General features: G+C 40.2%; 1 protein-coding gene across 1 annotated transcript in view; it reads left to right on the top strand.

Moving 5' to 3' along the window:
* LOC124281933 overlaps positions 1–23,190 on the top strand; it is a 39,151-nt gene extending 15,961 nt beyond the window's left edge. The window contains exons 4-17 of the mRNA XM_046717939.1: positions 803–882; positions 1,324–3,274; positions 3,316–3,516; positions 4,386–4,449; positions 4,572–6,587; positions 7,130–7,344; positions 8,599–8,653; positions 13,990–14,050; positions 14,473–14,571; positions 16,864–17,013; positions 17,536–17,654; positions 19,193–19,351; positions 21,502–21,617; positions 23,087–23,190. Coding sequence (XP_046573895.1) covers positions 803–882; positions 1,324–3,274; positions 3,316–3,516; positions 4,386–4,449; positions 4,572–6,587; positions 7,130–7,344; positions 8,599–8,653; positions 13,990–14,050; positions 14,473–14,571; positions 16,864–17,013; positions 17,536–17,654; positions 19,193–19,351; positions 21,502–21,617; positions 23,087–23,149 — 5,349 coding nt within the window. The 3' untranslated portion in view covers positions 23,150–23,190. The remainder of the gene's footprint in view (positions 1–802; positions 883–1,323; positions 3,275–3,315; positions 3,517–4,385; positions 4,450–4,571; positions 6,588–7,129; positions 7,345–8,598; positions 8,654–13,989; positions 14,051–14,472; positions 14,572–16,863; positions 17,014–17,535; positions 17,655–19,192; positions 19,352–21,501; positions 21,618–23,086) is intronic.
* Positions 23,191–23,683: the final 493 nt, after the last annotated feature.

Raw genomic sequence — 23,683 nt, 5'->3', positions numbered from 1 at the left:
ATTCTCTGACAGCTTTCAAATCACGACTTAAGACTTACCTTTTCTCCTCTGTATATACCTGACTCTCTCCCTCTTCCCCCTGCACTTTGAGCATGCACAAGTGTGTGGATTATAGCACATAACAAATGTCCATTATTATTATTATTATTATTATTTATTATATGAATACATTTTTGAAAATAACAAGTAAAAATTGTTAGCATGATTCATTTTTGTTTGGTAGTATGACTTTTTTTGTGGGAAAAAGCTGTAATCCCTATAATTCTACATAAATAGTAAACCCAGGTTTTGTCCCTTGAAATTTCTGCAATGGGATCGTCCATTTAATATTTTAGAGGGTCTGGGATATTTGCTGGCAGAATATATTTTCTGTCAACACTTAAGGATTAGGATATTTTCTTTGAAAGGAAACAATATTTATGCTGAAAACATATCCTTTAGATGATCCAACATGCCAAGTGAACAATTTTGTGTGAAACCAGCAGACAAGAGATATTTTGTTGTTATTTTTGTGCACATGAAAAAAATAATCCTAGATTCATCCCCCCAGATGATCAAATGAGATTTGCTTAAACTTAAACAAGATGTGTCTAATCACTATGTTCTGGGTGACTTGGGGCTGTTTGATAGCCAGTAGTTAAAGCATTTGCTAGTCAGGCTGAAGAAAAGGGTCGATTCTCCAATTGGGTACACTGTGTGAAGCCCATTTCCCGACGTGATATTGCTGGAATATTGCTAAAAGTAGCATAAAACTATATTCACTCACTCACTCTGGCTGACTGAAATGTCTGTTTGGTTGCAGAGCATCGGATCGACACATATACCTGCAGCACTACACAACACGCTAACTGAGCCAGTCCTCTACACTGATCATCCACAGAGGTGAGATGATCTAACTGTGATGAGGAAGTTTGTATTAGCATGTAATGTGCCCTTTGTTAGCTCAACTGACTTGTGTGCATCACTCATCATAAGCACGTTCAGAGAAGCCATTTCCCTGGACAAAAAGAATGAATTTCAAATCTGTTTGTTCAAGTAGTTCAAATTCGTTTACTAATAGGGCCATACCTGACTGACCGAGAAATTGTATTTCTTAGCAGAAGAGAAGTATCAGATATATCTCATATACATATATATATATATGTTTCCATATAAATGGTATCAGTTATTCCAACATCCACACTCTTTTGAGTGTGACTTGCGGGACAATATTATTTGAAAACATTCCTACTTCTGAAGTGGTATGTCAGTTTTTGTCTGAGTTTTGAACACTGGTAGGGAAATAATTGAAGTGTGATTTTAATAATGTTGATTTCTTATCAGCACACCAAGGGAAGGAACAGGGCCTCCAAAAGCAGCACCCAGAAACAAGACCATTCCTAGGACACTGCCTCCTGTAGACAGGCAAGCAGGTCGTTCAGGACCAACAGATGATAGTCATTTGTACACCAGGTCAGCTGAAGGAACATCTCATGGACCTAGCAACCCTTCCACTTCCAGAGAGCACCAGGACAAGAGATCTAGGAGGCTTCCATTGTTAAAGGCTCACGATGGGGAGCTACAACTTCAGAAGCCTTCAGTTGACAAAAGTGCAGTTGGTGGTCAAACAACAGTGATTAAACCAGGGTCTGTAGTCAGAGATGGCTATGAAGTTGCTCCAAAGAGACATGCTGTGTCAGAGATTGGTGTCCAGACAGTGTCCGAAATGGCTACTCAGACAGATAAGTTACCGGGTGACCAGGATACAAGTAAGGAGACAAATCCAGAGAAAGGTGCAGACAGATTGGGTGAAAGACCTAAAGAGAATGTAGGTAATGGTTCGAACAAACATCCAACAGGTTTAGATGAGAAATTACGTCATGGATGCAAGATATCTGTGAATGAGAATAATCATTTAGTCTTGCAATTGGACGAAGAAAAGGAACTAAGCATTCAAAGAAAAGCAGCAAATGCAGAAGGAGCACAAACAAATGTTAAATGTTCTGATTGTTCCAAATTAAATAGTGTATCTGAACAAGAAAGGGTTTCTCCACTCCAAGGGAGTCCAGTTCCTATCCATTCCAGCACTCCAAAGAAGCCAGTTAGATTGAAGAAGCCAAGGGCTGTGTGTAGACACTGTCTTCATCTGACATCCAGCACTGACACAGATTCCGGTGACTCTGACATTGAACCAAAGCAAAGACATTCCAGTAGTAATCCTCATTCAGCTCGAGCTGCAGTTCTGGCAAGAATTATGTCAGGTCAAGGACAAAGAGAGGAGAAATTATGGCAAGGTCTGGAAATTGATGCTAGACAGAGGAATACCCTTTCTACTTCGCAACAGGATGTGATGGGTAACAGGCAAAGGGACAGTGTTACTTGGCGTCCCAAAACATTCGGTTTTGATCGTATTCGTAATCCAAGATCAACTCTTAATGCTGTAGATCACATTCCCCATTCTCCATCAGTAGGAAGGGAAACAAGGTCCTCACAAAGAATGTATGACAGTCGTACTGAAAGGCTGAGAACAGGTGCCGTGTCAGAAAGAAATCCAACAACACCTCAGGCAGACCTTTCTGGCACTAGGCGATCACTGGAAAACAGGAGAATGAAAGAAAGTCGAGGTGAATCTATGTTCCAGGTTAGAAAGGAAAACAGTGACAGTTCTCGTGACAAAATGCTTTCAGACAGAATTGATAGATTAGAAGACATGATAACAGAGGCTAGGTCAAAATCTGACGAGAAGCTTGAGAAAGTGCTACAAGAAGTGACAACAGATCTTGATAAAAGTTCCTCAAGAGAAAATATACAGAGACTCCGGGATTCTATCAAGCCAAGATTGAAGCTTGACAAGCCTGAGGTCAAGAAGATCCCAACAGGCAGATCAGAAGGTGCAGGGGCAGTTGAAGAGAAAGATTCCAGACAGGTTGACAGTTCTTCATACCTGCATCCACAGTCTCCAGACAGTTTTGTTGGTCTTCCTGCAAGTAAAGACACTGTGTCACCATTGAGGGAACAAGTGTCCAAGTCATTGTCAACATACAGATCATCAGAACCTGGGATGGTCATCAGGAACAAGTTCTATGACCAGAACCTGACTGACCCTCCAAAGTTTGGGTCTCAGCCAATATCAGGATCTGCATCAAAGTTTGATTCTTATCCAACATCTGTGTCACCATCATACCAATATTCTTCAAACCCTCTTGCAGGCCTCCACTGGCCACAGATGTATTCCAGGACAAATCTCCAGCCTAACATGGTTCTAAGTGGAGATGGAGAAAGAGCATTTCCTCATGTGACTTTGCAGCCAATGTTAAGTAACAGACAGAATTATGAACACTTTCCTCGATGCCATACAGTCAGTATGCTGGGGGTTATGCTGGCGTGTCCGGGTTGGGGTATTCAGATCCCACTTTACAGTATTACAGTCAACCAGACAGGCTGTTTCAAGGTGATGCCCTGTACCACCACAACCAGTATGGGCATGTGACAGAAGATGGGGTGCTGCTGCCTCACCCACACATGCTTCACAGACAGGTACAGTGGCAGATATTTCATAATATACTCTCTGATTTTCAAGTGACTCAGTTAATAAAATCCTGCCAAATCAACTGGCTTGTATGTACAGAGATCATGATGTTCAGTGTTATGTCACTTCTTGTCTTGTCATGACTGAGGCTGTTTCTACTTTTAACTTTCCATTGGTAACAAATCTAAATTTAATATGAAATAATTTCATGAGTAAATGATTTGAGTAATTTAAATTTGTTATTATAAATTTGTTACATGCATCACAGGCTGGGTGTAAAGTATTTAATCTCTGAAAGTCTCCATACAAGACCTTTCAGAGATTAAAATCCCTACACCCAGAAGGTTAGTGACATACATTATCAGTTTTTAAATCATTGATAGTGTTCAACACTGATATTCCTTTTCTAGCCAAACCGTTTTTACTGTAGATACTGTCTCTCTGGAAGATTACAATCACTGGAACACATGTACTAGGAAACTTGTCAAAAATTTTGGATGAGGACCATTGGAAATATATGGAATTACTAGTAATATGTCTTATCATCAAGTATATATAATATTCCTGAACATGGTGGGATGACTGTAATATCACCTGCACAGAACTTCACACTTGACATTGGAAAAATAAAGGTGTTTAAATGCATGCATCAGCTCTGTCTGCATAGGTGTCTGATATTTTTAGTTTTTTATTTTAATGTTAGTGCAAGAAGAGCTTCTTCAAGGACCAAAAAGTAACATTGTCTCAATCTACATGTAGAGTTTGAGTTTTGTCTGTATAATAAAGTCAACTCAGCAACAAGTCTGGACCTGGCCATTCAAGATCTTAAAATGCTTGCTGATTCATGTTATGGTAAAGTAGTGTATTCTGTTCACAGATGCAGCCACAAGCTCAAGAAACGTCAGTGAAGGGCATCATTCAGCCAACAAGGAGCAATAAAGGTGGTGTAAATTTCCATGTCGGCACCTCAATAAGATATTCTAAAAGATAATGTTACAATGAACTGATCTGCAACCTCTATTCTTTTCAGTACAGTTTCATATTTTGCTGTTTTTCTATTCAGAAATGTCAAAGAAGATGGCAGCATTTGCTGAAAGTTCCAGAAATACATCGGTAGATAGTGAGTTATCAGCGGGTCTGGAGCTTTCCATTGATGAAAATGGAATCATGTGGGACGAAGATCAGGCTGACACCACATATGCCTCAGAAGACCTGGACTCTTTCCGTCTGAGTCCGTCTGGCAGTGAGACAGCAGGTGATGTAGACTCCTCCTTGATTCTGTCAGGCTCTGGCTCCCAGCCTGCTCCTGCGAAAGGCGGAGAAGGTCACAGGCAGATTCTGGAGGAGATTGCAGAGACAGATGAGGAGTCATCGTATCAGGGATTACCAGCAGCTCCATCTAAAGGTCAAAGTGGTGTTAGAAGTGGAAAAGGCCATGACATGGGTAGAAGAACAACTAGTTCTGACCTGAGGAGAGATAAGGGAGGAATGGTTAGTGATATCATGTCAGTGAGAGACAAGATGATGAAGTACTTAGAAGATGATGAGGGAACAAAACAGAAATCTCCAGCAAGTGCTACAAGCAGAATACAGGAAAAGCAGCTAGATACAAAAACTGCTTCGAATAGAACATGTGAATTGAACAACAGTCAAGGAAAAACATCTTTGCCTGTATACGAGAAGGACAGGGCACTAGCAGAGAATGGTGATAATATAATTCACAATGAACTGAAATCTGGAGAAAACATCAAGTCCAGGTATGCTTTTGACTCTTCTGATGATCTTTCCTCCAGTAGCTGGTCGCCAGTAAAACGTTCCACATCAAAGTTTCAAAGGGCAGATTCCATTGATACTGATGGTGCTGTGGTTAACATGGCCCAGGAACCAACAAAACAACATTCTTATACTGCTACAGCAAGAAAGGTTCCAAAACACAGACCCATTGTCAGAGATGAAAATGAGGTGGTTGAAGAGACGATACTTCCTAAGTCTAGATCACGTCCCAAAATGTCGCTAGATGGAATGTCAAGGAAGCTAGATTTGCTTAGTTCATCATCTGAATCTCTGAGTCTTTCTCCAAGGAGGAAGCCATGTGTCAAGAAGCGAGGGATAAAAGAAATGGTCAATCAGGAAAAGCAGGTTACTCCAGTTCTGCAAGATGAGTTGAATTGTCAACAACCTGACAAAGAACAGGTTTGTGAAGAGAAACATCATAAAGATCGGATAACAGAGGGCCATGATTTGTTATCTTTGTCTGATTCAGGAGTCAGTCCAGACACCAAACCTTATGATCTGTTGGATGAAGGTCAAGTTCATCCAAAGTCGGATGGCATGGACAGTCCTGTTGCCATGAAGCATGGTGAATTGCTGTCAAATGCTACAGACAGCCCTGCTACAGACAGCCCTGATGCCATGAAGCATGTTGAACTGCTGTCCGATACTACAGACGCATCTGAAGCCAATAAACCTGATGGAGTGCAGTCAGACGGCATAGACAGCAATGATGCCATCAATCATGAACAGTTGCAGTCAGGTGTAAAAGATGCACCCGAAGCCATCAAACATGATGAAGTGCAAATTCGCCCTCAGTCAGATGCTATGGACAGTCCTGATGTCATTAAGCATGGTGAATTGCTGTCAGATGCTTCGGAAACCAATAAGCCTGATGGAGTGCAGTTAGACGGCATAGACAGCAATGATGCTATCAATGTTGATAAAGCTGAATGTAAGGACAACCTGACTTTCTCACACAGTTTTGACTCGGATGACCTGGCAAAGTATGACAATATTCCTCGGAAACAGGCTCAACCTCTCCGAGCCACCTTTGCTGATGATGCCACAACTGATGAGGAGTGTTCAAGGGATGATGTTCTGGACAAGCCTGGAGCTTCAGCAGCTCCCTACAGAGAAGAGAGCACAGACTTTGATTTTGAGTCAGATCTGGAGAGATTCAGTACACCATTCAAGCCAACCAAGGGCCATAAGTTCTCCAAGAAGAACAAGGTCCTCACCCACAAGAAGGCCCAGCCAAGGGGCGGAAGTGCTAGTCGGAAAAGTGCCCCAAAAGTTCATGCTGATGGTGAGATATGTAATAAGCGTACAAATGTCTTTTTACTTCTGTTCCCAATTAGGTCATACCATTGTTGGGGTTTCAGAGCTTGTCATAAGAGTAATTAGTTGGGATTGAGAGGTCACAGTTGTTGAGCTGGCTGTGTGTGTGTCATCTGATAGCATGAATTGTTGATCATCAACCAGTGGTTTGTCTGACGTTCAGTTCAGGGCCCTGTTTCAGAAAGCTATCGTAGCGCTACCACCGCCATACCTTCTATACTGTAACATATGACAGTCGTAGTGCTACGATAGCTTTCTGAAACGGGCCCAGATTCAGATACCTGTTTCAATCCATGTGCAGATGGATGAGATTTATTGTGGATATTTTCATTAACAAAACAAATGTCAAGATTGAGTATATCACCTCCTTTGATAAGTTCTTCCTTTGCAAATTGACATGATTATTTGTTTTCTTGGATCTGGAAATTCTGGATTAGAATAGCTGCCCAGAAAGAACTGCATGCATGTGATATTCATCACCGGTTGTACACACATTGTTTGTCCGAGCAGATAGCAGTGAGGCAGCTTCAGATACCAGTCGACTGAGTGGACATCGGCATGAGGCTGCCAAACGGCGCCGTGTAGCGCTCTACTGTGTGTTTCGCTACCTGGATACAAAGACACTAAGCCATATGGCCTTGGTGTGTCGGGAATGGAAACATGTTTGTCGACATCCCGATCTTTGGAAGCGTGTGACTTTGAAGAATGAGAGAATCTCATCCTCGGTATGTAATATTTTAGTTATCAAATTATAGGATAAGTTTGGTACACATTGAGACTGTTTGCTATATGCATGAAGGATTCGTCATTTGTTGCACATTCACTTGATGTCTTGTTTCAAAATTTAGCGTTCACTTTTCATTGATCACACTGGCATGATCAACATTCTCTGAGTGCATGCGTATGTGGGATTAAGCACTCTCTATTGCACCATTGGAATACATTGTGTGAAGCCCATTTGGTTTGTCCCCCATATGGCTGGAACATTGCTTAAGACTGTGACATTGAATCACAGAGTGCATGATATGCATAGATAATTTCCGTATTTTGCTAGTGATTATCTAAGTTGAAGATAATGATGTCATTGACCACCAATTCATATACATCTTTGCATTTGGATTTGTGCATTTAGGAAATCAGTTACAATTCACAAATTCACAGTTTAGTTCTTATTCTTTTCAATGTACAGTTGTAGAGAAAACCATTCCTAGGTTCATCACAACACATTCTCAGTTAGTCAAGTATTAATATCTCCATTTCTTTATGAATACCCTGGATCTCTTCAAATTTTGTCTGGGGATGATACCTCTAACTTTAAAAGAAACTTCTGTTCATGACAGTACCAGCATCAAGCTATCTGATTAGTAGAAAGTGGTCCATGTTTTTGTAATAACATTTTGATGATGGAGAGTAGGAGAGAAACGGTATGCTCTTACCACGGTACGTATTACGTCTTACCTTCGGTTCGGCCTGTTTCGGTTCGGTATATGAGAATTTCTTTCTGGAAAATAGTGGCCGCCCAGCAAAGAAATGCATAGATTTTGACAAACTGATTCGATTTCTAGACATTTCAGAAAAAGGTTTAAAATGGTTAATAAAATGACAGTAATACTGTATTGCTGGATTGCTGAACTGAAGGCAAAATACCGTGGTTCTACTAATAACGCGGTTCTACTAATAACGCGGTATACCATTTCACCCTAATGGAAAGGGGGCACTCATGAGAAAACAGGTAGTGGTGTACCCAGTTGGTTAAAGAGTTCCCCAGATGGATACAATGCATGAAGTCCATATCTGATGTTTCCCGCTGTGATGTTGCTGGTATATTTCTAACAGCAGTGTGAAAACTTACTGACTCCTGAGAAATGGGCTTTACAAACTTGTATTGAAAGAGACCAAGAGGAGATTTAATACCATGGCTAATGGAGAATGATGTCATCACTGCATGTGTGAATGTGTGTTTCTGCCATCACTTTCAGTTCCTGGTTACCATTTCCCAGTGGTGTTCACGGCTCCAGCATCTCACCCTAGAAGGTCAGTAGGATCATCCTCACCAGTCAGGGGTTGTTTTATAAGGTACCTTAGTACCCTGACAACCTTTGGTTTAGCTGTAGCAAGGAGTGGCATTAAATACCAAAGTGATTGAAACATATTTTCTTAATTTTTCCTAAAGGTTTTAGATTTCTTTAAATGAATGCAGGGAAGTACATTAATTTTGTAGGATTTGATATTTCATGATTGTCAAATGATGCATTGCATGAAATGTTTGAATGATGTAGATAGAATACAGAATAGAATAATTTGGCTTGTTCAAGAATCTGAAATATAGATTGGTCTTTACTTAGAAAATGAGAACTGATCAGTGACAGTTAAGATAAACTTGACAAAGACCACAGCTGAACTACACTACTAGATACAGACCCGTGAAGATCCGGGTTAGAATTGATCTTCAGTAACCATTGCTTGTTGTAAGAGGCGACTATCGGGATCGGGTGGTCAGCCTTGCTGATTTGGTTGATGTATGTCAGTGGATCCCAGTTTTATGGATCGACACTCATGATATTAATCACTGGATTGTCTGGTCTAGTCTTGATTACTTACAGACTATCATCATATCGCTGGAATATTGCTGAGCATGGTATTAAACAACAGCAAACAGACACAACACGGTACAGCTGCTAAATGTTGACGGCTGTGGAAGGAAACATGGAGCTGTGAACTATGGCAGCGTCAAACTGTCACAGATCTGCCAAAATGACATTCCAAATTTAGGAGGAAAATAAAGTTTCAACTTCCTTTCTTATTACTGCCTAGATATCAAGGTAGTGATAGGATATATGTCTCCAAAGTAAGATACTGATACACAATCATTAAATAAAGTGATTTCATACAGGAAAACCCTGGTGACATTCCAACATAATATAATAGGAACACAATACACACACGTTTACTATATAAACTCCTGATATGATACTCGTAGAGAGTATCTAAATGCACAGAGTATCAACTAGTCGTTACACACTTATAGAGTGTGTAAGTGTCTGTTCGTGACTTGCCTGTGACTAGTAGTGTGTTTTGTTGTAGGGAGCTGACCAGCATGGTGAGATGTGTGTGAAGTGATCTGTGTTTCTGTTGACATAAATCTTCAGTCCATGGTCGACTTGATATCAGAGATATTTGTACTTAATGATGGAAATGTAGTCATGCTTGGCTGAAAGCTTTAGGACAGTTCAAACTTTGAAATAATGAAATGATCATTCTATTTTTTTAAAGGCCAGGGAAAAGGTTTGGTCGGTGTCAATGACTTAAAAGCATAAGTCTCCTATACACCTGTGTCTCATTTAATTTACAGTACATACTCTGATATGATACCTCTCTGTATTAAGACCGACCCGTGAAGATCCGGGTTAGAATTGATCTTCAGAAAACCATGCTTGTCGTAAGAGGCGACTAACGGGATGGGGTAGTCAGGCTCACTGACTTGGCTAAACCATGCCATCGTATCTCAATTGCGCCGATCGATGCTCATGCTGTTGATCACTGGATTGTCTGGTCCAGACTTGATTATTTACAGACTGCTGTCATATACTTGAAATATTGCTGTTGCTTCTGTCAGTATTAGATATGATTCAGCAGAACTTCCATTTAGTATGCAATATGTATTTCCCAATATTTCCCCCGAGGCGTTCATCAAAAATAAGTTGCACTGAAATCAGCTAAATGATGCTGCTTGGACACTAGAATTATTGGTTTTAGACATAAGGATTTAAAGGGATGAAAGAACCAGACATGATCATGGACTGAAGATTGTTTTGCCTTACCACAGCTGAATACTTATGTATAAAATAACCGTATGTGAATATATGTACTAATGAATTCCTTGAATGTGAGTTGGGGTTCTGACAGTACCAGTATCACAGGTGGCCCAGTTTTCTAAGGTGATGCAGAGTTGCATCCCTTGGTCACTCCTGACACTGATTATTGTGGTTCGAATCTTGGTTTACCCAATCCATTTTTTCTGGGTTTGTCTGAACTGCACCTATGCACTGATGTCACCAAAGTGTGATAAACTTTGGGCCGTCCACCCACAATAGGCTGGCACTGTGGGATACAGCTGAAGCAAAGTTTTAAGATAAATTAACTCACTGACTCACTTTGTATGCTTAACCGTAATGGACCGTGATGTATGACATCATGCATGATGGCCTAGATCATTTCTCATGCTCTTAGCATTGGTACCAAATACTAAAGTAAGGCCAGAAATGCTTGGAAAATGCTTTTTGGCAATTATTTGATAATGGTTGATATTTCAGATTCAAAACTCATATATAATCATTCATACCACCTCGACCTAATATGGCATATGAGTAATCACGATGTACCATTCCCTAATCACAATGATTACTCGTAAAATATCGAAATACTTTGAAAAAATTCCATGGTAGAAACACTTCAAAGAAACAAACTATACTGTGACCCACCTGGCAGGCAGACAGGGTGACAGCGTTCATGTAACGCACAGGCAGTGCATGTCAGGGACTGTCTCAAAATATGAAGTGTCAGTATCACTGCTGGTAGAGGACTCTAGCGGAATTACAACAGGTGCAACTCGGCTGACGTTAACGCCGTCCCGCAGACGGTATTCGTCCTCGATTTTGAGAAGACGGTCTTCAGCCTTTTGCCACCGCTTCTGGGGTAATTCTCGCAAAAGAAGCATACACAAGAGCTGTAACGTCTGAAAGCTTGAATGTGGTATTATTGCGAGCAATAATATTCCTACAGTTACCCCAGATCAGCTCGATGGGATTGAGCTCACAGTGCCGTACTGGTGTACTGCAGAACTATGTGGCCTTGTTTTGCAGCTAGTTCGTCAGTAATGTACTGGATTGGCTTTTTGTGCTGCGGATTATTTCCATGAGCTGGGGCTTTGTTTCTGATTGTCTGTAAGGCACGTTACAGGAAGTGTGAAAATCCTGCAACTGAGCCTTGAGATTGCTCATGGTGGGTGTGATGGTACCAGAGACACTCAGGTTATGGTAACTGGCGTTATCCAAAATGATAACGCTTGGTTCGTCCAGCTGCGGTAAAAGCTGATGTTACAACCAATCCAAAAATACCTGCCCATTCATTTCGCTATGGTAATCATCAATCAGATTTCTTGGCCTCAAAAACAAAGTCACAGCCCCCAATCAGTCCCTTGCTATGGGTACCAGCATGCAAGATGATCAGGCGTCTACCTTTGCCTGATGGTAACACTGGTGCCTTAGAACAATCTGAAGGAAGCCACATCGGATCGGTTGAGTGATTTTTATTGCACCAGGTTTCATCAAGGTATAAATACTGGACAAAAAGAGTTAGGGATATATGTAAGTTACAAAATTAGGAACAATGATCTATTTATTCACTGACACACTGATAACATATCAAACATAAAAATACCAATATCCCTAACTTATTTTGCCCAGTATAATTTTTTAAACCCCAAACTGCGGTATTCTTCAACTGTTCTGAGATAAGCTGATCGCATGGACAGGATTGAGTACTTTTCTCTAAACACAGCACTGTCATCTCCCATTTTGGTGTATCTGAACCCAATTTCTACCAGAGCTACAATAAGTGTTGTTTTCGAGACATTTATTGTATCTTTGAACTCATCTTGTATTTTAGCACACGTCAGTTATCAAATTTTATGTTCATACAGTTTATAAACTGCACGGGCGCGTTTGTGACACCAAGTATGTATCAAAGCTATCCAGTTTGTGGTTTCCTACCTGGTTTTGATTTTGACATGACCCTGAGGTAACTGATTTGTTTACAACTTTGTAAACCTGACTATATGTCAAATTAAGGGCTTTACACATTCTATAGTAAACCCTGTCATAGCTGAGAGGTTTCCCCTTTGTTTCTCCAGTATGAAATACTGGTATAAATTTGAAATTAATTGTTCTGCAGAGATATCAAGTGGCAGGTTGCCAGTTCAATGCTCATACACAAAGTGAAACTTCTGTGGGTGAACAAGATTATCTATGCGATTGAATTTAGACTTTTTTACGTATTTATTTTGAATATAACTACTACAAGAGTTCCATCCTTTTCACATATAGATGTTCAAAAAAACAAAACATTTTACAATCATTTATGTAATTTAATTATTTGAGGCTATATGAATAATTATAGTCTGTATTTCAAAACTACAGTTTGTACTTACGAATGTTGTTAAAACGTCAAAATTTCCTCCTGTGAAGTCACCCCTCAAGTTCATTTTTACGTCTGAGCTTTAATATCCAACTAGGTAGGGTCGTACATGTATCATATCTGTGCTTTTATCTTGTGTCAAATTCATCATATTGATATTGAAGCCAAAAAGCATTTTCAAAGCATTCCCGACCTTACTTTAGTCGTCAGTACTGATACTGCTGGAATATTATTATACCCCCACTCACTCACTCACCCTAAGCCTACCCTGTCAGGGTTATTTTACCATTATCTGTTATTAAGTGATAGGGGAGGTGGGGTAGCCTAGTGGTTAAAGCATTCGCTCAACACGCCGAATACCCGGGTTCGATTCCCCACATGAGTACAATGTGTGAAGCCCATTTCTGGTGTCCCCCGCTGTTATATTGCTGGAATATTGCTAAAAGTGACATAAAACCATACTCACTCACTATTAAGTGATATTCCTTGGTACAGACTACGTAAAAGCTCACTTGCCTGTCATATATGCTTGTTGATATATGTACCGGTATTAACTTAAGTATCTAACACGTTTTGATTGTGTGGCTTCATGTATGTAATGCTTTAGTGCTAGTTGTACTACTAACTGTAGTGTGTGTGCAGTTTGTTGTAGTGGTGTACATTAAAGTCAATCCCTAGCTTCAAGGACACAAATGATTCTCTGTATCCAATGTGTAAGAGAAGATTTGACTAAAAATACCAAAAAAAGCTTGATACAGAGAGATATATGCTGATTGTATTGCTAAACAAAGTCAAAACAAAATGGCCCACTGTGATAATGGTCTGAAATGATTGTTTAGTTTTTATTTCTGTTTCAAATAATATACACGTATTTGAAAAATATGTTGAGGTTTCTCTGTCAAAACATTAATGAATGGTTGGGTCATGCTCAGTAGGTAGTCTGCATGTAAGACTGTCAGTGATTGAAGGAGTTTTTCCAATAGAATGCTGCTTCAATAGACCACTGCATGGTAACTGTTCCTGCTCAGACTTTGTCCTATGCTAAATGTCAGACTATCATGGTCGCTCTATGCATACTATTATAACTAAGTTAGGAACTGTTGTATCAGTCATCTTCATCACATTCATGATTAGCTTCACTGAGATAAGATTTGAAGTGTTTCCTTCCTTCCCAGGATTGCAGTGTCGACAAAGAAACAATGACGAAACCCTAGAAGAATATCACCGAGCTACCAGGTACACAACTAGAAGTTGCTGAATAATTAATAAATCTCTCGAGGGACAGTTACTGCTCCATGATCAGTCATTTATCTCAGATTGGCAGGGTGTTGTAAAGGCTGTTAAAATTACTCAAAAAATTGTACATTTTGTCATAAAACTGAAGCTGTTGGGACCCAAACACACTGATAATATATAGTCAACCTATAAAGTATGTTTTCTGGGAGGAAACAGGGGGTAAGTAATGACTTGTCCTGTGGAAAATATGTTTGATTCTCACTAGGTAAGAGTAAGGCTTTAATCTGAAGTTTCTTAAGGCGGCCTTATTGCTACAAAAGATTTCTGAAACAGTTGTTAGAGTATTTGCTTCTTTAGTTTCTGTTCATGTATCTGAAAGCAAAGAATATTGTATTTTTAAATGGATCTTGTTTCTTTTTCAGGGCATGCCTTGAAACTGGTCTAGAAGAACTGTTGAAAAGTTGTCAAGATAGTCTCATTTCTCTCAACATTGTAGCCTGTGGGAATCATATCACTGATAAGTAAGCTGTCATTGTGTTTCGTAGTGAGAAAACTGTTGAATATCTGAGGTCTCTGATGGGAAATGCTTATTATTAAATAGTTAGGGTGTGGGGATTCCTGGTGGTTAAAGCATCTCCATGCTGAAGAACTTGGTCCCCTCATGGGTGCATTTAGTGAAGCCCAGTTCCAGTGTAACAAGCCAAACTTTCCCCCTTGCCAAACCTTCCCTGGGGAAACTTGGCCTAGGACAAACTTTCCCCCCCTAGGCTTAATCTTCCCCAGGGAAAGTTTGTCCTAGGCCAAACTTTCCCCACCCTTGAATCAACTTTAAAGGCTACTTCTTTCCCACCCTTGTTCTTATATCAAAAGGGGGAGATTCTGGCCGAGCTAGGCTATTTCCTCCCCAACCTTGTTTTCATGTTTATGTTCGTCTTGAAAAAGTCAGAAATGAAAACATGACATAGCTATTCACATGAACACATTGATAAGATATTCATGCTGATGTCAAGTTCCATTAACAATTTACAGGTCATCTTCATCTTCATATATAATATGTACATGGTTCACATTTTGTTTCAATAGCCTCATATATTGTTTTACATTATCATTTACTTACCGACCACCTCCACGGTGTAGTGGTTAGAGCGTCCGCCCGGAGAGCGGAAGGTCGCGGGTTTGATCCCCGACCGCGTCATACGAAAAGACGTTTAAATATGGTACTTGTTGGTCCCTGCCTGGCGCGCGGCATTATTGGGTACAACAAGGACTGGTCGGCTCGGAGTCAGTATAATGTGTCTGAGTGGGGTATTCATGCTTCACTGCTGCATGGTATCTCAGTGGGCTAGCACTATAAAACCAGCTTAAGTCTGGGCTACTACAAGCAGCCGCACATACACATACACACGCATGCACGTTGTCATATAAGCGAAATATTCTCAAGCACGACGTAAAACCAAATTTCACCTCACCTCACCTCATTTACTTACCTTTATATTTCAATAATTTAATAATTTATTCCCACCTATTCCAAATTGGCTTATCTCAAAATCATTACTATATTCAAAAATTTAACTAAATACCCAGTTTTTACTTGGATGTCCACATCCATTGAAATTTTATTCCCTCACTCATGGCTTTAAATATGGCATCCATGTCAGCGACATCAACTTAACAGTTGGAAGCAGACATAAATATCAACACAACAACAACAACAGAACACAATATCTATATCAAATGCTGTATCATCTATCATTCCACTATAGTGCCTTGTTCTAAATTCAAAAGACATGGATTTGGAGATATATGCCATTCAAACATGTATGCATTCAAATCACTACACCAAGTCTGAGGCTAGAATGGACTATTTGGCAAAAATGTGTACCAAAATTTGAGTCAAAACTACTGCTGTTTGATGTTTGTAATAACTTGTTCTCCCCCTTTTGATATAAGAACAATGGTGGGGAAGAAGTGGCCTAACTAGGCCAGAATCTCCCCCTTTTGATATAATAGCGAGGGTGGGGAAGAAGTGGCCTAACTAGGCCTGAATCTCCCCCTTTTGATATAATAGCGAGGGTGGGGAAGAAGTGGCCTAACTAGGCCTGAATCTCCCCCTTTTGATATAATAGCGGGGTGGGGAAGAAGTGGCCTAGAATCTGCCAGCTAGGCCAGATATAATAGCGAGTGGTGGGAAGAAGTGGCCTAACTAGGCCAGAATCTCCCCATTTTCATAGAAAACAGAACAAAATGTCCCAGTTTAAACAGGGGGGCTGGGGGACTTTGGCCTGGGGGGAAAAACTTTAGCCTAGCCTTGGACAAAACTTCCACGGGGAAAGTTTGGCCTAGGCCAGATACTCCACGGGGAAAGTTTAGACTGGGGAAGAAATGGCCTGCTACACCGGTGTCAATAACTGTCATAGGGCTGGCCACCCGCGAAGATCTAGGTTGGAATGGGTCTTCAACAACCCATGTTTGTCGTAAGGGGTGATGGTTTACACATGTTATTGTGTTCCAATTGCGTAGATCGATATATGCTAAATCACTGGATTGTCTGGTGCAGACTCGATTATTTACAGACTACCACCATATAGCTGTACTATTGCTGAGTGTGGCATTAAACAACAAACAAACAAAAGGTAGGAGGTAAGAGGATTATGTGGTCCAGACTTGATTATCTAAAGTTCACTGTTATATATTTGTTTATCTTAAATGAGAAACTCTCATATACTGTAAGTTGGGTACAACTAAGTATGTTATTAATATGATGATGTAGTATGGCGATGAAGGTATCCATCACTTGTCTGATGCTGATGCAGGTGTTTCTGGCTGGCCAGCTGTTACGGCCGACTCCTGGAGAAGCTTCACTACATCAGCAGCACGGATCCTGTGTCGCCAGAGGTGCTCTGGGCCATTGGGGGAGGGTGCCCGGGGATCACGACACTGGTGGTGCCACCACAGTTTCCATGGTAATGTCAACCCTCCAAGTTGTCAGCATCTCTTTGTAGAGCAGTGGACAGAGAGTGACGAGAAAATACAGGAATCATCCTGAAGGCATTTCAATAGAGAGTGAGGAGAGTGTGTGTGAGTGAGTGAGTGATTGAGTGTTCCAAGGTCTCTTGAAATATTTGGGGTAGTCTTGTGGTTAAAGCGTTCGCTCGTCTCGCAAGACCTGGGTTCGAATCCACACATGGGTACATGTGTGAAGCCCATTTCTGGTGTCCCCTGAAGTGATATTGCTGTAATATTGCTAAAAGCGGCGTAAAACCATACACACTCAGTCACTCTTAATATATGTGAAAGGAATACTGTATCATTGAGATAACTATGAACACTGACATTTTATTGTACATGTTGTCATGTTATGAAAGAATACAATATCTGTGTCTGCTTCCTGTACTGCGCTTTCATTATTCAAACACCAGTATTTGGTTATCTAGTTAATATCTACATCATTGAATGTGTACAATGTTTTCTTTTCTTAATTTTAGTTTGAAGCCCAAGTCTTTCAGCAACAAGTGTTTGATGCTCATTGCCAAGTTCTACCCTGATCTTCAGGAGCTTGGAATTGGTGGTCAGGAAATCAGTATTGGAGGTCTGCTTCCTCTTGGTGAGTTAGTTCACAGTGTGACAGGGTGGAAACAGTAGTTCAGTAGTATTGTCATCATATCCAGATATGACCACTCTGCCTGTCGCTGGTAATATACAACTGAATGAAGAATGCCTGTAGTCATAGTATTCCATCATATTTAGCAATATCCACCATGGCTGCCATTCTGTGTGTACCTTCATGAAATAGTGATATGCAGGAAGTACTAGGTAAGTAAGGAGTAATCATCTTAAAGGGGAGTTTCCTTAATAATAGTGGTCCATACTAACAAGGCCCAGATTCTGAGTGAGTGAGTGGGTAACTTTTACATTAGGAAATGTACAAATGACTGTAAACTCGTAGACTTTCAATACAAATTTATAAACAGAATAACATATACAAAAAAATAATTTTTGAAGATGACTGACTGACTGAGTTTGGTTTTACGCCGCTTTTAGCAATATTCCAGCAACATCACGGCGGGGGACACCAGAAATGGGCTTCACTGACTGAGTTTGGTTTTACGCCGCTTTTAGCAATATTCCAGCAACATCACGGCGGGGGACACCAGAAATGGGCTTCACACATTGTACCCATGTGGGGATTCGAACCCGGGTCTTCGGCGTGACGAGCCAACGCTTTAACCATTAGGCTACCCCACTGCCCCTTTTTTAAGATGAAGTTCGTTGATGATGATATATGTACATTTTGTAAGACCGCCTAGAAGATATATCACATATCTTATTTGAGTGTCAATTTGTTCGAGCTTTTGGTTTAAAGTTGAAGAATTCCTTAATCATAACCTCCAAACCAATCTGACACTATCTAAATTCATCATTATGTATGGACTGCCCTCAAACAACCAGGTAGTAAATCACATTTTACTACTTGCCAAAAGATTAGTCTGTACTTCAAGCCTTAAACAGCAAGATACAATGTATATCATTTGCAGAATTTCTCATGTTGCTTAAGGACATATGCTATATCAAAAGGTTTATTGCAATGAAAAATAATAAATTTAGTTGTTTTACTAGGAAATGGCATCACTTAAACACTGTACACTGACATTTTAAATTAGCACACATGCAGTTGATTTACTCAACCTATTGTGTCCAATACAGCTATAACATTGTCATCTAGCTCCTGTCTATCTATATATGTACACCCTCATATGTGTAGACAATTTTGTAATAACTTGATGATGTAACTGCCAACACACTCTTCTGTCACTCTTCTGTCTGTACATGCAACTTGAAATGGAATAAAAACCCAACAAAACCAAAAAAAACCCCAAAACAAACTTTTACATCACTTTTAGCAATGTTCCAGTAATATCATTGCGGGAACGTCACTGAGAGAAAAGGGCTTCACACACTGTACTCATATAGTACTCATCAAGTGTTAACCTCAAAGCAGTAGTGGAAGCTTATTTGTAACAGCAAATCTGATGCACAAATGGCAAAATTTATCGATATAGTATTTCAAAGCAGTCTGTCATCATGGAAATATAATCCATCTTTGTGAGTAATGTTGAGTGTATACGCATGTATATGTTTCAGTGCAAGGTTGTCAGCGCTTGCAGTACCTAGAGCTGGATCACATGATGGAACTGACAAGTGATGATGTCACAGGACTGTGTCGGGCAGGGCTGCGGAACCTGTCTGTCCTGGAGCTGATAGCCACGCCCATTGACCCAGAAGCTGTCAAACAGATCTACAGTAAGTCTTTCTGTCATCTACCCATGAAGATCCGGGCTAGAATTGATCTTCAGTAACTCATGCTTGTCGTAAGAGACAACTTACGGGATCAGGTGGTCGGACTTGATTGTTGCTCATGCTGTTGATCACTGGATTGTCTGGTCCAAACACGATTATTTACAGACCACCGCCATATAGCTGGAATATTGCTGAGTGTGGCATAAAACTAAACTCACTCACTTTCTGTCATCATGCTGCTCATAATAGGTTTTAGTCTGTATTAGCCATGGTGCACTGTGCTCGCAACATAGTCTGTGATTTGTACCATATTCTTTGAAAATAGGCATGGTGGGGGAGCCTAGTGGTTCGCTTGTCATACCAAAGGCCTGGGTTCAACTTCCAATATGGGTATAATTTGTGAAGCCCATTATTGGTGTCCCTCGCTGTCATCTTACTGGTATTATGCCCAAAACCTTATTGAAACCCAGTTCACTCACCAGGGAGGGTTGGAATGGGATGGGGGTTGTGTTTATTAAAACTGTTGTATTCTGGTTTTAAATTGTCCCCCACCCCCACAAATCTTCATCAGTCAAGGTGGAAGGCCGACTTACTTACACAATTCATGTGTGCACTGGTGTGTATGGTAGCTTTCATTATACACAAATCACAAGGATCTAAAGTGTAACACAGATCACAATACATATCATAGCATTATTATAGTGCACATAACAACATAAATAGGCTACAGTTTATTTCAAAGACTGACCAGTAATTAACACTTAGTTCAAAACTAGGTAACAAAAACCTTTTTGATAATTGTCACTTGGCAAATACATACCACTGCCTCATAGGGGTGAAACGGTATGCTTTCCATGGTATGGTATGTATTGCCATACAAGGCCTTTGGTTCAGTGTGTTTTGGTTCGATATATGAGATATGATCATAATGCAGAAAATTGACATAAAAAAAGAAATGCATAGACTGTGACAAAATGATTTGATTTCTAGACCTTTTGGAAAAGGTTTAAAAAGGTTAATAAAATGATGGTACGAAAACCGAACATACCAGATTTTTTGATTGCATTACAGTATACCAAATCGAAAGCAAAATATAATGGCTCTGCTAATACTGTGGTATACCGTTTCATCCCTACTTCCTTATTGAACATAGAGATTTTTCTGGGTTACATCTTCATCAGGAAACTGATGATGGGGCCAGAACAAGCCCTGAAACGTTGTACTCGAGAATAAAAAGAAGATGTAACCCAGAAAAAATCTCTATGTTCATCAAATATCATCTTCTAAAATGCCAATCAAGCATCTACTTCCTCATTGCTGTCTTCTATTGAAGGTGTGGCATTTGCACAAGAAAATATGAACTATCAGTTAAAGTTTAGGTCGTGATTAATACCTATGAAGATCATGCACTGATTGGTGTAAATCTGTATGGTTACCTGCATTGGGTATTAATACCTAAGAAGATCATGCACTGAGTGGCATAGATCTGTAGGGTTACCTGTATTGGGTATAAATACCTATGAAGATCATGCACTGATTGTGTACATCTGTAGGGTTACCTGTATTGGGTATTAATGCCTATGAAGATCATGCACTGAGTGACATAGATCTGTAGGGTTACCTGTATTGTGTACTAATATCTATGAAGATCATGCACTGAGTGACAGATCTGTAGGGTTACCTGTTTTGGGTACTAATATCTATGAAGATCATGCACTGAGTGGCGTAGATCTGTAGGGTTACCTGTATTGGGTATTAATGCCTATGAAGATCATGCACTGAGTGACGTATATCTGTAGGGTTACCTGTATTGGGTATTAATACCTAAGAAGATCATGCACTGAGTGGCGTATATCTGTAGGATACCTGTATTGGATATTAATACCTAAGAAGATCATGCACTGAGTGGCATAGATCTGTAGGGTAACCTGTATTGGGTACTAATATCTATGAAGATCATGCACTGAGTGGCGTAGATCTGTAGTATACCTGTATTGGGTATTAATACCTATGAAGATCATGCACTGAGTGGCATAGATCTGTAGGGTTGCCTGTATTGGGTATTAATACCTAAGAAGATCATGCACTGAGTGGCGTAGATCTGTAGGGTTACCTTTATTGGGTTAATGGCACTTCTGATGTTCAATCCACAGAATCGTGTCGACATATCAAGAGGATACGAGTGCTCCTGAGTTTCCAGGATTTCTTCGAGGATGACAGTAAGAGGAAACACAGAGATGAATATCAGAAGAAGATAGAGAAACTGCAGGTAGGTTCCTGGTTGGACTTCCTCTCAGGCTGAAGATCAGGGAAGTCCATATTCTCAGTGATGTTACTTGATTTGAAAGGTACATGGCTGTTAATAAATTGTTGTTAAACCTGAACTCACTATCACGGGAAGGTCCAATTGTGCCTCATGAAATAGTTCCTCAGTGAAAAGAACTGACCACAGCTGTCAACTGAACCAATGTGTTACGCATGATGTTATGAAAACTATTGCTACAAAAATAGAGCAGTGTTGGAATATATTGTGCCTGTAAAATATAGTCTCAGATATAATTCTTTCATTTTTCCTTCAAAGTTGTTTGAAGAAATGAAGCTGGGAATGTTTTAACTGATCCACTGGTAGCAGGAAACGTGCACAACTGATTGACATTTCTGGCATAGTTTCTGAGAATATACACTCAGTATTTATAATCAGTGAATAAAGAACAATGCAGAGCTGAGCAGGGGATATACTGTAAACGTATTATATTTCGCGCAGGTTTTATTTTCACGCTTTTCGCGCAAAACATTTTAGCGCGAAAATTTATACACCGCGAATAAACCTGTCATTCATTCAGTCTAGCCAAGCTCGCCCCTGAGTTGTTACCATAACACATCACGTTTGAAGACAGAAATCAACGGGAATCTTAAAATGACGACTGATCATACTTAACTGTCGCTGTAATGGATTTCCCAAAACATAATTAAATAATGAGCCAAATCCATTGCCAATTAGCGAAAACAGCAATGTGTGTTGTGGCCGCCATGGAAATTGGTCACATGACAGATGGTTTGATACAAAACAGATTACCGCGGAAACGACTTCGGAAAGAAATAATAAAGCAGTAATTTATTTATTCATTAAGATTTTATTCACCAGTACATCATGAAGCGAATAGTCACTAACACTCAATCATCTCATTCACAACAACCCGGCTTGTTTGAAATCACAAAGAGCTTCATCTACAGTATAAGTTAATTCGTCAAATCGTCAGAATTCGGAACATAAGACTGATGTGTTTTTCATCTCTTCCGGGAGTAAGCGGATTACTGTGTACTAGTAAATCGCACAGATAGGGATTTCCTGTGAGTAAGCAATAAACGCCGCCTGACAGGTAAAGCCACTCTGTTTGTTTTCACTGCTATTAGTGGCGGCCAAAGAGACAGCTGGCAGTTCCGGCAATTACTGATTGCGCGATGTAGTCTAAACTGTCAATTCCGCGAAAATTGCACCACGCGAAAATAAGTACGTTTACAGTATTTCAAATGATAAACCATTGAGTCTTTATGCTGACAAATACAGTGGCAGAGGCGTATCCATGTGGTTAAGGCATTTGAAGACCAGGGTTTGATTCCCCACATGGATACAATGTGTGAAGCCCATTTCTTGTGTCCCCCGCTGTGATATTGCTAAAAAATATTGCTAAAAGCGGCGTAAAACCATACTCACTCACTCACTCTAATGTTTTTCAGGAGCTCAGACAACAGCCAGGCTTGGGGAACATCCTCAACATACAAGCAGCCCCAGTAAAATGAACCACGATGATGCCAGAAAAATTAAATAAAATTGAAACATTTTGATGATCTTTTGTTTTTAGTTACGGGATATACCATTAGGTTTATTCTTTTAGGGAGAATGGATGGACCAGCTTTTTAGGACTCATCAATTGCTTGTCACGAGTTGCTCCCCTTTGGCATGTTAGGATCCTATTACTATCAGTTTTGAGCAAACACTCACCACAAACCTTTTCTATAGTTTGTCAGCACTGTACAGTAGCTTGTGGTGTTTGCCAAACTGTTGAATGACAATATCAGCTTTTTTCTCACAATTAAGATGATATGTTCGAAGTTACATGAAAACAAACTCTCACTCACACATCTGTGGGGCGGTGGGGTAGCCTAGTGGCTAAAGCATTTGCTCGTCACACGGAAGACCAGGGTTCGATTCCCCACAATCGAATCGGTACAATGTGTGAAGCCATTTCTGGTGTTCCGTGCCGTTATATTGCTGGAATATTGGTAAAAGCAGCGTAAAATTAAACTCACTCGCGCACACATCTGAGTCCACAA

This window comes from Haliotis rubra, unplaced genomic scaffold (assembly GCF_003918875.1).
Source record: "Haliotis rubra isolate DU_JTF1 unplaced genomic scaffold, ASM391887v1 Scf290, whole genome shotgun sequence".
Taxonomy (NCBI): Eukaryota; Metazoa; Mollusca; class Gastropoda; order Lepetellida; family Haliotidae; genus Haliotis; species Haliotis rubra.
This window is presented reverse-complemented; position numbering and strand designations above follow the sequence as displayed.